The following is a 17,318-nucleotide window of genomic DNA, read 5'->3' as shown; positions in this document are numbered from 1 at the left end:
ATGTTCCTGGCTCTTGCAGATTAGCACTCGTGTAAGTGTTAAGGGAACTGAACAAAGGGAAGCAAACCCTCCTGGCTGGGGAAGAGCTGGGTGAACTTAGAGGAGACGGTGTCTCAGCAGGGTCACAAATACATTCCTAGTAAGTCTTACAACAGAAATGCTGCCCACTGTGGCTCAGTAAAGGGTCACGGCTGGTTCACCCTACGACGTGGATATTATCATCGCCCGTTAACAGACGAAAAAACTGGGGTTAACTTACTTATCTAAGTGATCTCTTAACTCACTAGAAACACACTAGCTATTGATTTGTTTCATCCACACCTGAAAAGAAGGATCGTTTCATGGGCTATATGTAAATCAGTCATAAATGTGTGTGCACAAATCTTTATTGAGCATACAAGACACTTAATTGGTTTGGTTTATGGCTTTTCAAAAATGTCAAGAAAGCAGACTATCAAAAATCTAGCTTAGAGAAATTTTATCCCATAGAGAAAAAGCTTATTAAATAGAAAAGAATGCCTTAGGATATTTTATAAAATATATTATCAACATGAACATAAAATTGAAACCCTGAAGTGGCCTAAAAATTCTTTTAAGCACTTCCAAGTTTTACACAATTTTAAAAATCTCTTTCTTGATTTTGGCATTAAAAAATTTCAGGGGCACCAGCGTGGCTCAGTCGGTTAAGTGGCCAACTTCGGCTCAGGTCATGACATTGCAGTTTGTGAGTTCAAATCCCATGTCGGGCTCTGGGTCAACAACTCAGAGCCTGGAGCCTTCTTCGGATTCCGTGTCTCCTTCTCTCTGACCCCTTCCTGACTTGTGTTCTCTCTCTCACTCAAAAATAAATAAACATTAAAAAAAAAAAAAGAAAAGAATTCAGAGCTCACTAAATGTCTAGGTTGGGTTAAGGTAAAAAGAATTTAACACACTCTTAAATAAGGTAAGAAATCTAAAAGAATGTTAAGTATTTTTTGTACTAACTCAAAAGTAGTTCCATTAAATTATAGTTCACAATATAAATCACTTCAGTTTCCAACATAATTGTTTTTCTTCACTATTTTATGTTTTCCTAGCCAAATTCATCTTAGTAATCCTTAATGGTTCCAGTGTTAAAATTAAATGTAATAATGTAATCTTCTTCAAGACTCCCCAAGAAAGTAGAAGTAAAACATCTAACTTATAATTACGAGGTATAAAATTCCAAAGAATAAAGCCAATAATTTTTCAGCCATTTTATACTCTCTAGTACAAATCAGGGATCTCCTTATAGTTAAGAACGTCAGAATGCTTTTTTTCTTTTCTTACAATGATTAAGCAACACGTAAATTGATTTTTACTTTATTGTTTGAAACTCAACTGCCAAAATATCAAACTCTAGGTATATATTTTTTTAATGTTTATGTATTATTTTGAGAGAGAGAGAGGGCGCGACAGAGCCCGATGCAGGGCTTGAACCCACGAACCGTGAGATCATGACCTGAGCCAAAGTTCACAAGGCAAAGTGATACCCCCCAAATTGGAGACACAGACGGCGGGCACCGGGGCATGCTGGGAAAACCCCAACTGTTAGTGACGAATGGCTAGGGGCTCAATATGGGCGAGTCAGAGTTAAAAACATTGAGCGACCCTGGGGAGCACCCACAGTTAGTGAGTGTTACCTCCAGGAACCCAGCCTGTGGACAAGTCAGAGTTAAAACATCGAGGGACCCTGGGGAGCACCCACACTTAGTGAGTGTTACCTCCAGGAACCCAGCCTGTGGACAAGTCAGAGTTAAAACATCGAGGGACCCTGGGGAGCACCCACAGTTAGTGAGTGTTACCTCCAGGAACCCAGCCTGTGGACAAGTCAGAGTTAAAACATCGAGGGACCCTGGGGAGCACCCACACTTAGTGAGTGTTACCTCCAGGAACCCAGCCAGGTCCTCACAGTGAATCCCTTCTTGTTTCTGGCAGGGGGAGGGGAAAGGAACCATTCTGAAAGACACGGAGCTTTCTATTCCTCTTAACAAGGCCTACCCTCAGGAGAAACTGTTCTACCAGAGTCTAACTTACCTAGGGGCAGGGAAATACCCGGTTCTAGCCACCTCCACCCATCCTGTGCCACCTAAGGATGGGGAAGTGAGAAGCACTGGTGTCGTTCACAGCCTGAGCCACAGACTCATCAAAAGGCTGAGACCCCATCTCAGGTCTACAGGACTCTACACCTCACCACCACATTACTAAGGGCTTATCTACCACAGGTCTTTGTATCCAGTGCGTCATGCCCACTGTAAACAAAAAAATTACAAGGTATACTAAAAGGCAGAAACATAGTTTAAGGAGACTGAAAAAACATCAGAACCAGAATCAGGTATGTCAGATAAGGGTGGAATTACCAGGAATTTTTAACTATGATTAATATGTAAGGGCTTCACAGGCGCCTGGGTGGCTCAGTTGGTTGAGCATCTGACTCTTGATTTCAGCTCAGGTCATGATCTCATGGTTCATGGGATCGAGTCCCACGTCACATGAGCATGGGGTCTAAGATTCTCTCTCTCTCTCTCTCTCTCTCTCTCTCCCCAGCTTGTGCATCCACCTCTCCCAGGATAAAAAAGAAAAACAACAACTAATATTAACATGCAAAAATGGATGGATAATGTACGTAGGGAGATGGAAATTCTAAGAAAGAATCAAAAAAGTACTAGACAGGGGCGCCTGGGTGGCGCAGTCGGTTAAGCATCCGACTTCAGCCAGGTCACGATCTCGCGGTCCGTGAGTTCGAGCCCCGCGTCAGGCTCTGGGCTCCTGGAGCCTGCTTCCGATTCTGCGTCTCCCTCTCTCTCTGCCCCTCCCCCGTTCATGCTCTGTCTCTCTCTGTCCCAAAAATAAATAAACGTTGAAAAAAAATATATATATATTAAAAAAAAAAAAGTACTAGACATTAAAAGCATGGTACAGAAGCGAGGAATGTGTCTGTAACCTGGACACAGATAGAATCTCCAAGTTGGGGCATAACAACAGAAACTTCCCAAACTGAACAGTACAGAGAATAAAGACTGGGAAAAGCAGAACAGAATATGCAAGAACTGTGGGGCCATCACAAAAGGTTTAATTAACATGTGTAATGGGAATACCAGAAGGAGATGAGAAAGACAGAAAATGATGCAATATTTAAAGCAATACTGACTGAGAATTTCCCCAAACCACAGATCCAGGAAGCTCAAACGCCAAGCAAATAAAAACAAAAAACCACAAAAAAACCACCCACTGTACCTGGGCATACCATATTCAAACTTCATAATATCAAAGATAAAGAAAAAAATCTTCAAAGAAGTCATGCAAGCAAGACAATGAAGTATTTCTGTATTGAGAGAAAAAGCCCACCGACATAGAATTTTGTACCATGCAAAATCATCCTTCCAAAGTGACAGAGAAGTAACGGCTCTCTCAGACAAAAATTGAGGAAATTTGTTGCCAGTGGACACGTCTCACGAGACATGTTAAAAGAAGTTCTTCAGAGAAAGGGAAATAGTTGTAGGTCAGAAACTCAGCTCTACATAAAGAAAAACAGTGAAGATGAATAAGTGAAGGTAAAATAAAAATGTTTACGATTTAAAAAAAAAATTTTTTTAACACTTCTTTATTTTTTGAGAGACAGAGTGTGAGAGAGAGAGGGGCAGAGAAAGAGGGGAGACACAGATTCCAAAGCAGGCTCGGGGCTCCGAGGTGTCAGCACAGACCCCGACGTGGGGCTGGAACTCACAAACCGACAGATCATGACCTAAGCTGAAGTCGGACACTTAACCCACTGAGCTACTGTATTTTTTTATTCTTAACTGACCTGAAGATAATAATTTGCTCAAAATAATAATAGCAATAACGCACTTGATTATATATGCATGTTCATGCGTGCAAACACACACACACACACACACACACACACACACACACACACGTATGTGTATGTGCAAGTAAAATGAATGGCAGCAATGACGCAAGGGACAGGAAAGAAGACTGGGAACAGTTTGTTACAAGGTGCGTGCACTACCCCTGAAGTGCTAACAGTGTTATCTGAAAGCAGACTGAGGTTAGTTGTGCAGGCATATGGCAAATTCTAGGGCGACCACCAAAAAAAGAAATACAGCTGATATGCTACGAAAGAAGAGGAAATGGAACGATATAAAATCCTCAACTGAAACCACAGAAGTTAGAAAAAGTGTGGAATATAAAATGGGAACAAAGAACAAGGGCAAGAAACAGCTAATAGTAACAAATATGGTAGATATTAATCCAACTGTATTAATAATCACTGAAAAAGTCAACGGACAAAATATACCAACTAAAAGACAGAGATTGTCAGAGTGGACCAAGCACAAAACCCAACTACATGTTACCTACACGAAACCCACTTTCAATGCAGATTAAAAGTAAACTAACGGAGACAGATATAGCACGCTAATGAACACTGATCAAAAGAAAGCAGGAGTAGCTATATAAATTCAGACAGAGCCAACTGCAGAGCAAGGAAAGTTATTAAGGATAAACGGGGCATTGCATATTGATGAAGGGGTTACTACTCCAAGCAGATAGAATATTCCTGAATGTGTATGTAGGTATGTGCCTAACAGAACAAAATGCATGAGGCAAAAACTGACAGAACTACAAGAATAAACAGATAAACTCTCTCTTATAGTTGGAGACTTTAACAATCCTCTACCAGAAATGGACCAATCCAGCAGGCTAAAAAGTCAGTAAAGAGAAATTAAGCTCAACAAGACCATGAATCACCTGGATTTAACTGACATCTGTAGAGGACTTCATCCAACAATAGCAGATTATACATTCTCCTCAACTTCACATGGAAGATTCACTAAGAGACCACATTTTGTGACACAAATCACATCTTAAAAAATTTAGAAGAACAGAAATTGTGTGACATTCGCTCAATGGAATGAAACTAGAAATCACTGACAGGACAACTGGAGAACCCCCAAATACTTGGAGGTTACACACCACACTTCTAAATAACACATGGGTCAAAGAAGAACTCTCAAAAGAAACTTAACTCCAAAGAAATTTGAAAACATTTTGAATGGAATGAAAATGAAAACACAACTTATCAAAAATTTGTGGGATGCAGTGAATACAGTACTTATAGGGAATTTTATAGCACTTAATGCCTATATTAGAAAAGAAGAAAGATCTAAAATCAACTATCTAAGCTTCCATTTCAGGAATGTAGAAAAAGAAAAGCAAATCAAATCCAAAGTAAGCAGAAGAAAATAAAATTAAAAATACGAGCAAAAATCAGTGAAATTTAAAACAGAGAAATCTTTAGAAAAAAATGAACAATATCAAAAGCTAGTTCTTTGAAAAGATCAATAAAATCAATAAGTCTCTAGCCAGGCTAACTAAAGAGAAGGCACAAATTATTAATATCAGAAAGGAAAGAAATGAGATCACCAAAGATCCCATGAACATTAAACAGATAATAAAGGAATATTATGAACTCCATACCTGCTAAGTCTGATAACCTAGATAAAATGGACCAATTCCATGAGACACAATCTGCCAAAACACAAGAATAGATGATCCAAGTAAGCCTATATCTACTAAAAACTTGAATCAGTAATTAATAACCTCCCAAAAGGATTCCTTCCAGAAGGATTCACCGGTGAACTCTACCAAACCTTCAAGGAAGAAATTCTACCAATTTTCTACAAGCACTTCCAGAAAACAGAAGCAAAGAGAAAGAACTCCTAACTCATTCTGAGACCAGTATTACCCTAATACCAAAGTTAGGCAAAGATACCCCTAGAAAACACAACCAATCAATATACATGAAGACAGAAGCACACAAAAATCCTAAGCAAAATATTAACAAGTTGAATCCAACCAACAATGTATAAAAAGAATTATACACCCCAACCAAGTAGGATTTATCTCAGGTGTCAAGGCTGGCTCAATATTCAAAAGTCATGCGAACAATCACATCAACAGGCTAAAAAAGAAAAATCATGTTATCAAGAGCTTCAGAAAAACCATGTGACAAAATTTAGCACTCAGTCATGATCAAAATTCTCAGCAAACTAGGAACAGAGGAACTTCCTCCACTGGATAAAGAACATATGCAAAGAGCTACACTTAACATCATACTTAATGCAAAGCTTTCTTGCTAAGATCAGGTACAAGGAAGGCAAAGATGTCTCTTCTCACCACTAGTTTTCAACATCATACTGGAAGTCTTAGCTAACACTCCAAGACAAGAAAAAAGGGTATACCTATTAGGAAGGAAGAAATAAAACTGGCTTTGTTTGCAGATGACATGATTGTCTATGTAGAAAATCCAAAAAATCAACAAAAAACTCCTGGAACTAATAAGTATGTATAGCGAGTTTGCAGGCTACAAGGTTAATACATAAAAGCCAACCGCTTGTCTATATGCCAACAATAAACAAGTGGAAATTTAAAATTAAAAACATTGTTGTTATATTAGTACCATCACAATGAAATACTTAGGTATAAAATATGTCTATGATCTATATAAGAAAAAGTACCAAACTCTTATGAAAGAATCAAAGAGGACTCAATACTGTCAAAATGTCAGTTCTTCCCAATTTGATCTATGGATTCAATACAATCCTAATAAAAATCCCACAAGTGATTTTGTAGATAACAACAACTGATTCTGAAGTTTACCCGGAGAAGCAAAACAATATGGATGAGCCAAAACAACACTGAAGGAGAAAAAGAAAGTTGCAGGATCGACACTACTTGATTTCAAGACTTACAGTAATTTTACAGTAATCAACATAGTGTGGTCCTGGCGAAAGACAAACAGACCAATAGAAAGGAACAGAGAGCCCAGAAATAGACCCCTATTAATAGAGTCAACCGGTCTTTGACAAAGTAAAGATCAGAAAGCAGAGGTAATACAATAGAGCAAAGACAATCTTTTCAACAAATGGTGCTGGAAGACCGGATGTGAAAAAAATTGCACCTAGACACAGACCTTGTACCCTTCACAAAAATTAACTCAGAAGGATCACAGACCTAAATGTAAAACTCAATACTATAAAACTCCTGGAAGATAACGTAGGAGAAAAACCTAGATGACCTTGGTATTGCAAGGACTTTTTAAATGTAACACCAAAGGCGTGACCCATTTAAGATAAAATTAATAATCTGGGCTTCATTAAAAGTAAGAATTTCTGCTCTACTAAAGACAATGTCAAGAGAATAAAAAGACAAGTCACAGACTGTGAGAAAATATTTACAAGAGACATATCTGATAAAGGAATTATCTAAAATATACAAAAAACTCGTAAGACACAACAATACAAAAAAACAACCAACCCTCTAAATTTAAAAATGGGCCAAAGGCCTGAACAGAAAACCTGAGCAAAGAAGATAAACGGATGGCAACTAAGCATATGAAAAGGTGCTCAACATTATACATCATTAGGGAATTGCAAATTAAAACAATGAGACAGCACTCCACTATCGGCAGAAGTCCAGAACACTGACAATGCCAAAGGCTGACAACAGAAACTCTCATTCATTGCTGGTGGGAAAGCAAATGGACAGAGCCACTGTGCAAGTCAGTTTGGAGGTTTTTCTCACAAAACTAAACATATGCTCATCATACAATCCAGCAATTGTGCTGCCTGGTATTTATGCAAATGAACTAAAGAGTTGTGTCCACACAAAAACCTGAACGTGGATGTTCACAGCAGTTTTATTCATAATTGTCAAAACTTGAAGCAACCAAGAAGGCCTGTTGGTAGGTAAAGGGGTAACTAAACTGTGGTGCATCCAGATAATGACATACTACTCAGTTCTAAGAAGAAATGCGATACCAAGCCATCAAAAGACACAGAGGGGGGCGCCTGGGTGGCTCAGTCAGTTAAGCGTCCGACTTCAGCCAGGTCACGATCTCGCGGTCCGGGAGTTCGAGCCCCGCGTCGGGCTCTGGGCTGATGGCTCGGAGCCTGGAGCCTGTTTCCGATTCTGTGTCTCCCTCTCTCTCTGCCCCTCCCCCGTTCATGCTCTGTCTCGCTCTGTCCCAAAAATAAATAAAAAACGTTAAAAAAAAAAAAAAAGACACAGAGGAAACTTCGATGCGTATTACTAAGTAAAAGAAACTATTCTGAAAAGGCTAACTATCGTACAATTCCAAATATGTGACATTCTGGAAAAGGCAAAACTATGAAGACAGTATAAAGATCAGTAGTTGCCAGGGTTTGGGGGTAGGGAGGGATGAACAGGCAAAGCACAGAGGGTTTTGAAGGCAGTAAAACTATCGTGTAGGATATTACAACGGTGGGTAGATGTTGGTGTGTATCTGTCCAAACCCAGAGAACGTAGAACGCCAAGAGTGAGCGCTAACGTAAGCGTGGACTTTGGTGACCACGAGGCGTGTCAGTGTAGGGTAATCAAGTGTAGCGAAGGTCCCGCTGTGGTGTGGTGTGTGTTGGGGTGGGGGAGGGAATTTATGGGAACTCTGTACTTTCTGCCCGGTCTTGCTGTGAACCTAACACTGCTCTAAAAAATTAAGTTCGTTAATTAAAAAAACAAAGGAACAAAAACCACTACCACGAGAATACGGGTGACCAAAAAAAGAGTATATTCTCCCTCCAGAGAGCTAATACAATTCCCCTTTAAACAGCTGCTCATGCGTATACGTGTTTGCCCCCCTTTTAAGACTTACTCACATCTCAGTTTTCTTTGACAAAGTTAAGCAGCATTAATGTTAAATGGAAAACGTATTGTATTTCTATCCTAAATTACATCCACGCACTAAAAGTAGGGACTTGGATATCTTCAATTAGTGGAGACTAAAGAGCTGTGGAGTTTGTGTGGACATACGCACAAAGGGTTTTTTGTTTGTTTTTCTAGCTCTAAAGATGACAGAGCAAATACCTAAGAGTATTTATTTATGGCCCTATTTTTATCAGAAGCCGTTAAAGATATGTACCAGGTTCTCTAAAGTAAATCAATAATTTCTCTGAAGTTAAGTGGTTCTATTTCAAGAACACCCCGCTCTTTGCTCTGTCTCCTAACAGAAAATAAATCTCAGAAATGCTCTGGGCCGTCCGCTAGGAACTGATTTACATCCAGTGAGGCCCGCCTGCTACTGAAAGAACCAAATCCCCAGCTTCTCCTTGAATACACCAGAGTCCTGAGGCGGCGGGAGAACTTTGGTGGGTTTCATTCCCAAGCTTCTTCAAAGCAAAGCTGGCCTTTGCCAAATATTGGCAACGGGAAATGGGTAGGACGTGTGTGTGTCTGAATGAGGAAGTAAGGGAGTGTGCGTGTGTGTTGGCATGGGGGGTCAGAACACGAGGAATGAGAGACTAGAATGTGCGGGAGGATAAAAGGGGAAAGAATGTGGGGGGAAACACCACTTCTCAGTTTATTCGATTCCTAATTTAAGACCACGGCACATAATTTTTTTCACTGGACCGTTGAAGGCAATCCAAAGACACTACATCCCACTCTCTCTCTGGTTCCGTGTGGCCTTCTCTGTCGTGACCATCCCAGGAACAAGGTTGGGAGGTTCAGGGTGTCCCCACGGGAGGTACCACGTTCTCATCTGTAACAAAAGAACGCAGTCTTCTGGCGGAAAGACGTCAGTGTTGTTAGAGCAGGAGCCGCCGAGCCCTTGGTACCGAGGCACGGATTCGATACCTACTGAAGCCGTAAGCTTCTGGGGACACACGACCACTGAGAATCTGACCCACGGACTGGGACCTCATCCCTGAGAAACACACGAACCCACGGAACCAGGAGTACAGCCTTGGGAGCCGAGACTCCCCGCGCTGCGTGTCACGGTCTGACATCCTGAGGGACAGCGGGGCAGGTCCGGCCCGCACCTGTTTGTGCCTCCTGCACCACGTGGGCTCCGGGGAAGCCTAGTAATCTTACCCTAATGAGGCCTGTATTTCAAATGTCTGAGCCAATGAAATCTTTCTGTATTTTCCGTATTCTGATCCATCAACCAACACAGATTTCTTTTCTTTTTAACGTTTATTTATTTTGCGAGAAAGACAGCACACGAGTGGGGGAGGGGCAGAGCGAGAGGACGACAGAGAATCCAATCCCAAGCAGGGTCCACACTGTCTGCGCAGAGACCGAACTCACGACGGTGAGATCACCACCTGAGCCGAAATCGAGAGTCAGGCGCCTGACTGAGCCACCCAGGTGTCCCCAACACAGAGTTCTATGATCCACTGGTCACGTTTGTCAAGTTCACGTCTATCCCTGACTTGTAACAACTATCCTTTAGAATTCTTAGAACAGTCTCCCAAACAACAAGGAATACAAAGACGTGAAATAGGATACCAGTAACTCTGTTCTCTTCTTTTGATAAAAATGCATTTTTATCAAATGCATTTTGGAATGTTACATTTTCCAAAACGTGACAAAACCACTTTTAAAAAAGAGGCACATTTTAGCTTTAAGAAGGAAGAAACATCATAGAAAATGTAAACTATTAATACAAATATAAGGAAACAAATCAATATTCTCTATTAACAAATACAGAGAACCACAGAAATAAGAAAAAGGCAAGCAGATTACCTAACTCTATCTAGCGAGGTAAGAATGTAGTTCTCCAAATTAACAGCCCCCTTTTACGTACACAAGTTGGTAAGGAGATTTTACTAAATCTTCAATAAAAAACAAAATTGAATTTGAAGTCTCAAATTACGTTGTTGCACGAGGGTTGATGACTATGTATGTTCAATGTACGCAAAACACCTCAAGAAAGTACTTAAAAGTCACACAAAGAAGGTCAATCATAAAAACAACTGATAACTGCAGGTTTTTCCTCTACACGTACTCAGCTCAGATCTTCCCAAACTCTTAATTCATGTTTCACTGTCAACCAATATGACACCGAGTACGTTTTTAATTGCGATCCAGGAATTCAAACCCAGCTTCAGACAACTCAGACAATTCCCATACTTACGTAAGGACACCAACGTTAAGTGCCAGACACAGGAGATGCTCTGGGAAAAAAATTACCAGGGAAAAGAGATATTTTTTAAGTCTGTTTATACATCTGACTGAAACATCAGCCCCGTGAGACATCTGGGGAAGCATCAGTATGACTGAGAGCTTAGCACAAATGTAGAACTAAAACAGCTTGAGCATAAAGTTTTTTCTCAGGCAAAAATACAACTGAAATAACCCACTTTCAGCCAAGACGGAGCGACAGGGACCAGGTTTACCTGAAGCCTGAAAATCTACATGGGGCGGCGGTTCTGAGGCGCTCAGCACGAGGCAGAGGAGGAGCGCGAAAAGCTAAGTGGCTCCCCCAGCTGCACTGTTTCCAGGCAGCAGCACGGGGAAGGGGAGCCCGGGCGGAGCGTGACCGCCTTCCCGTGTGGATGAGACAGGACCCAGGGCTCAGGGAGGCCACACTGGCCGGAATTCACAGGACCGAGTTCCAGAGAAGAGAGACCAGCACCTCGACGTTGCAGCTGGCACCGATCCGCACACAGTTGAGAAAACCATCCAAATCCAGGGAAAAACACTGGGAAGGAACAGGTGAAACCATTCCCAAAGCTAGCCCAGGGCCAGGAGTAGTCTGTTTCCCATAATGCAGACTAGGAAAACCTCCCAACGTACACGGACCAAACACACGCTCGGGGGCACCTGCCTCCATAGCAGGGCACCATCAGCCCAAAAAGGACATTTTTACAAAAACAAAAAGGCAAACCCCAGACTAGGGGAATATATCTGTAGGGCATAAATCTGAGAAAGGACCTGTACCCAGAATATGTACAAAGAACTCTGACAACGATAAAAGATGAGAAACAACCCGCTTACAAAACGGCAAAAGATGGGAAGACACTTCGGCAGATTACACTAGGGTGGTAAATGAGCACCTGGAAGGGAGGTGCACATCAACAGTCTTTAGGGAAATGCAAACACTACAATGAGGAGCTGCGTGCCCATCAGAACTGCACAAATTACAAAGACCTACCACACCAAGCGTCAGCCAGAATGTAGAGTAAGTCAGCTCTCACCGGTAGACAGGAAGAGTTTGGCCGATTCTCAAGAAAGGGAAACGTTCACCGACAGGGGACTCAGCTATTCTATGACTAGGTGTCACCCGGCAGGAAAGAAGGCACAGGTCCACAGCAGGACAACCGAAGTTCACAGCAGCTTCACGTGGAATAGCCTTGAACGGGAAACCACCTAACATCCACCGCAGGGGGAATGGATCGGCGAACTGGCGTGTGTCCGTATGATGGAATACCATTCAGCTTTAAAAAGGACTGACTGCCTAACAACCCCTAACAACGTGGGTGAATCTCCTAACCATTATGCTAGAAGTCAAATCAAAAAATGTATACAGTAGATGGTTCCATTATCTAAAATCTAGAAAAAACAGGTCACTCTAGAGAGTGACAGAAAACAGATCAGCGGCTGGCCTGGGGATGGGGGCAGGTGGAAAGAGTCACAAAGAAATCTTTGCACAGGATGGATATTCCGTTATCTTGCTTTCGCTGACGGTTTCACGTATATGTACGTATGTAAAAACTCAGCAAATTGTATACTTTAAATATGTACCACTTAACTTTACATCAATGATAGGTCAATAAAATCTTTCAAAGAAATTAAAACGAGTATTAAGGGTGGATACACTGAGGTTACTGAAAGAAGTCTTCAGTGACCAACCTCAAGGACTCGTCCCATAAAGCCTTTACCAAATTCCAAAGTTCAAATTCATTCTCCTTGAGCGCTTTTTTAAAAACCGGTTTCAGTGCTGTTATATAAATATCCTCCAAACTAGGACATGAGCTCCCTGAGACAGTAACTTAGATGTACACCCTCTACCGCCTGCATAATACACGGGAGTCAGGCGGGCGGACGCTGAGGCCAGGCAAGCACTTAGAAGCAGTTGCTGAAATCTAAGAGAAAGATACTGGCCTGAACTGAGGGCGGAGCGGTGGGGTAAAAAACGTGGAAGGAACAGATCTAAATCTGGAAGCAAAACCAAAAAACCCCACAAAACGACAAATACAGAACGAACACGGGGAGTAGAGGTAGAAGGTGAGGGAGGCAGAGTCCAGAATGAGGCAGTTTGCGGCTGGGACGCCTGCATGACGGAAGCCCGGACTGAAAGAGGGACGACGGACGGGAGAGAAAGAGAGGACTGCAGACACTCCTGTGATGCGTACCGACCACCAACTGTATGTGCCCCGTGCTCGTTCTAGGCACCGAGGAGCGGACACCGAGATAAAGTTCCAGACACCACACACCTATGCTCTACGGAGAGTCCAAAAGTTTTTCCCAAAACCAGATGGACACTGGCACAGCCAGACTAGTTACATTTTAATCTTTATTTGTCCAGTTTCTTTCGACAGGCAGCACTCCCAGAGTTTGCTGGAACATCCACCTGCACTCCATGGAACCCTGACTGCAGAAAGGGAGCAGAAAGACCGGCACACACGTCCTGAGGACTTAGAATCTGCACACATTTCCAAGAACTTTAAAAGACAAGCCCCCCTCCCTAATTCCCACGGGCCAAATGACCCAAACAGCTATTTAAAATCACCCGTTGGGACACCGGGGTGGGCCAGTCGGTTAAGTGTCTGACTTCAGCTCAGGTCATGATCTCATGGTTGTTGAGTTCAAGCCCCAAGTTGGGCTCTGTGCTGACAGCTCAGAGCCTGGAGCCTGCATTGGATTCTGTGTGTGTGTGTGTGTGTGTGTGTGTGTGTCTACCCCTCCCCCACTTGTGCGGGCTCTCCATGTCTCTCCCTCTCTTGGAAATAATAAATGAATAAACTTTAAAAAATTATAAAAACTAAATAAAAATAAAATCACTTGTTGCCACGTGAATTTCAATGCTGCCATCTTATGTTAAAATATGGAACTACACAACGTTAAAAAGCCATACCCTTGTTCAACGGCAAAATCTGAAAATATCAAGATTTGAGAGTCAGTGAAAAAGTAGACAAAGTTAGTAAGTTTAATGAGAGTAACAAATATTGACAGCAGTCAATTTCAGCGTCTGAGATTATCCATGATGAAATGAAAGCTCTCACGAGGCTAAGCAATTACAGTCCAGAATATAAACCTTATTTTAAAAAAGAAGTGACTTATTGAATTACCCCGATCTAAAAAGATAAAAATATATCAACAGAGATAATGGGGAATGGGTACAGTAGAATAAAATCCATATAGTCTCATCCCTTTAGTAAATCCAGTCTTTTTTTTTTTTTTAATTTTTTTAATGTTTGAGAGAGAGAGAGAGAAAGAGAACAGGGGAAGGGCAGAGAGAAAGAGAGACACAGAATCTGAAGCAGGCTCCAGGCGCTGAGCTGTCAGCACAGAGCCTGATATGGGGCTCGAACTCACCAACCATGAGATCATGACCTGAGCCAACAGAGGATGCCTAATTGAGTCACCCAGGCACCCCTCCGCAATCTGCTTTTCTAATCACAGCTGCTTAAAAGGCAAAAGCTGCTTAAATTTGCTTAAATAGTGAATGTACTGGTTTTAACTTTAATCCCATCACTGTGGTGATGGTTCAAGGAGGAAAATAAAAATCAAGATCCTAATAAGAGTAAAGGACCCTGAGCTTGAAGGGCAGCTATACGCAGCCAAAATGCGGACCCTCGCCAATTAACATTGTTTGTAATCTCCAGTTTTTCTGTGAAGTAAAACCAGGCTCCTAAAATTATGTTGAAGAAGTATTCATAAACTCGGAAGCCGATCTCTGATTGACCGTGAACATAAAGAGGGAACAGCCTGCCTACGCAGTAGTACACGGAACGCAAACGTAGCCTGGGGGCTCCACCATGAAGTGAGAGACATCTCCCTCAGACAACAGGATGACAAAATACTGCTCATAAACATACACACAGACTCTAAACACAAATACAAAAAAGATTTTAAGAGTCGCAAAGAAAAAAGGTTAATGTTCTGATAGAATGGGTCAGAAAAATCTATTGAAGTCTCATCCTACCACTGTGTGTGTGATATTAATGTTGAGGGAGGCTGTGTATGTGGAGGGGAAGGTAGTTGGGAACTCTAGAACTCCCACTCCAAACTGGTGTGAACTTAAAACTGCTCTAAGACACAAAATCTATTAATTTTTTAAAACGCTATTATTCTCTTTGCTGAGCATATGTTGGTTTTCTGTAGAAGTATTCTTTTTTTTAACTGATAACCAATTTATTAAAAGGCCGATTTAAGCATCTGCAATGGTGACTTCCACCTCAACTCCTGGCTCAATACTGACGGAAGTAATCTGCTTAACAATCTCAGATGGACTGTGCAGATCAATGAGCCGCTTGTGGATCCTCATCTGAAAACGATCCCAAGTCTTAGAACCTTCACCACAAGGAGTTTTCCTTGTAGTGATTCTCAGAGTCTTGGTGGGCATCCGAACCGGTCCTTTTACTTTGAGATTCTTTTCCTTGGCGCCTCTGATCAAGTCGGCACACGCCTTCTCCAAAGATTTTACGTTGCGGCTGGTTAGAGTGATTCTAACTCGGTGAATCGCCACCTCCGGTTCCACGGGGGTCTTCCCGGTGTCTTTAAAAGCCATGGCTGCGGCTTCCTGACCGACTCGTTCCTCGGCGAGAGCGAACAGCGGGGAGTCAGGAGCAGGCGCGGGAGCCTCCAAAGCACCGCTCCGGCTGCGACCGCGTCTTCCTCAAAGAGAGCTGGAGAAGCATTCTTAAATGTAGCACTGCTCCTAAAATCCTATCAATCTGCTTTTTTGGACAGAAATATGATAGAAGTCTCTAAATATACCTTCTTCCCTCTATTTAAGAAGATTTAATTTTTTTAGCTGTTTTTTAAAATTTTTATTTAAAAAAATTTTTTTAAATTTACATCCAAGTTAGTGAGCATATAGTGCAATGATTTCAGGATTCGATTCCAGTGATTCATCCTCTACATGTAACACCTAGCGCTCTTCTCAGCAAGTGTCCTCCTTAATGTCCCTTGCCCACTTAGCCCATCCCCCCCACCCACAACCCCTCCAGCAACCCTCAGCTGGTTCTCTATATTTAAGAGTCTCTTATGTTTTGTCTCCCTCCCTGTTTTTATATTATTTTTGTTTCCCTTCCCTTATGTTTATCTGTTTTGTGTCTTAAATTCCATATATGAGTGAAGTCATATATTTGTTTTTCTCTAATTTCACTTAGCGTAATACACTCTACATTGTTGCAAACAGCAGAATTTCATTCTTTTTGATTGTCGAGTAGTACTCCATCACACACACACACACACACACACACACACACACACACACTACATCTTCATTCATTCATTCATTCATCGATGGACTTTTGGGCTCTTTCCATACTTTGGCTATTGTCGATAGTGCTGCTATAAACATGGGGGTGCATGTGCCCCTTCGAAACAGCACTCCTGTACCCTTTGCATAAATACCCAGTAGTGCAATTGCTGGGTCATAGGGTAGTTCTATTTTTAATTTTTTGAGGAACCTTCATACTGTTTTCCAGAGTGGCTGCCCCAGTTGGTATTCCCATAAACAGTACAAAAGAGATCCTCTTTCTCCGCATCCTTGCCAACATCTCTTGTTGCCTGAGTTGTTAACGTTAGCCATTCTGTCAGGTGTGAGGTGGTATCTCATCGTGGTTTGAATTTGTTTTTCCCTGATGATGAGTGACGTTGAGCATTTTTCATGGGTCTGCAAGCCATCTGGATGTCTTCTTTAGAAAAGTGTCTCTTCATGTCTTTTGCCCATTTCTTCACTGGATTATTTGGTTTTTGGGTGCTGAGTTTGATAAGTTCTTTATAGATTTTGGATACTAACCCTTTATCTGGTATGTCATTTGCAAATATCTTCTCCCATTCCATCGGTTGCCTTCTAGTTTTGCTGATTGTTTCCTTTGCTGTGCTGAAGCTTTTTATTTTGATGAGGTCTCAATAGTTCATTTTTTGCTTTTGTTTCCCTTGCCTCTGGAGGCATGTAGAGTAAGAAATTGCTGCGGCTGAGGTCAAAGAGGTTGTTGCCTGCTTTCTCCTCTAGGGTTTTGATGGTTTCCTGTCTTACATTTAGGTCTTTCATCCATTTTGAGTTTATTTTTGTGGTGTAAGAAAAGTGGTCTAGTTTCATTCTTCTACATGTTGCTGTCCATTTCTCCCAGCACCATTTGCTAAAGAGACTTTTTTCCATTGGATACTCTTTCCTGCTTTGTCAAAGATGAGTTGGCCATACATCTGTGGGTCCAATTCTGGGTTCTCTATTCTATTCCATTGGTCTATGTGTCTGTTTTATGCCAGTACCATACTGTTTTGATGATTACAGTGTTGTAGTAGAGGCTAAAGTCTGGGATTGT

At 41.7% G+C, this 17,318-nt stretch overlaps 2 protein-coding genes across 3 annotated transcripts in view; both read right to left on the bottom strand.

Moving 5' to 3' along the window:
- MINPP1 (multiple inositol-polyphosphate phosphatase 1) overlaps positions 1 to 17,318 on the bottom strand; it is a 52,752-nt gene that overhangs the window by 10,473 nt on the left and 24,961 nt on the right. The gene's annotated exons all lie outside the window — the stretch shown is intronic.
- Positions 15,156 to 15,593, bottom strand: LOC124518685 (40S ribosomal protein S20-like). Its single transcript, XM_047088709.1, has one exon. The coding sequence runs from the start codon at positions 15,551 to 15,553 to the stop codon at positions 15,194 to 15,196; it is 360 nt and encodes a 119-aa protein (XP_046944665.1). The 5' UTR covers positions 15,554 to 15,593; the 3' UTR covers positions 15,156 to 15,193.

This window comes from Lynx rufus, unplaced genomic scaffold (genome assembly GCF_022079265.1).
Source record: "Lynx rufus isolate CCGP_SWC_20201006 ecotype Redwood Valley unplaced genomic scaffold, mLynRuf1.p SCAF_25, whole genome shotgun sequence".
NCBI lineage: Eukaryota > Metazoa > Chordata > Mammalia > Carnivora > Felidae > Lynx > Lynx rufus.
Note: the sequence above shows the minus strand (reverse complement) of the source record. Positions and strands in the feature narration are given on the sequence as shown.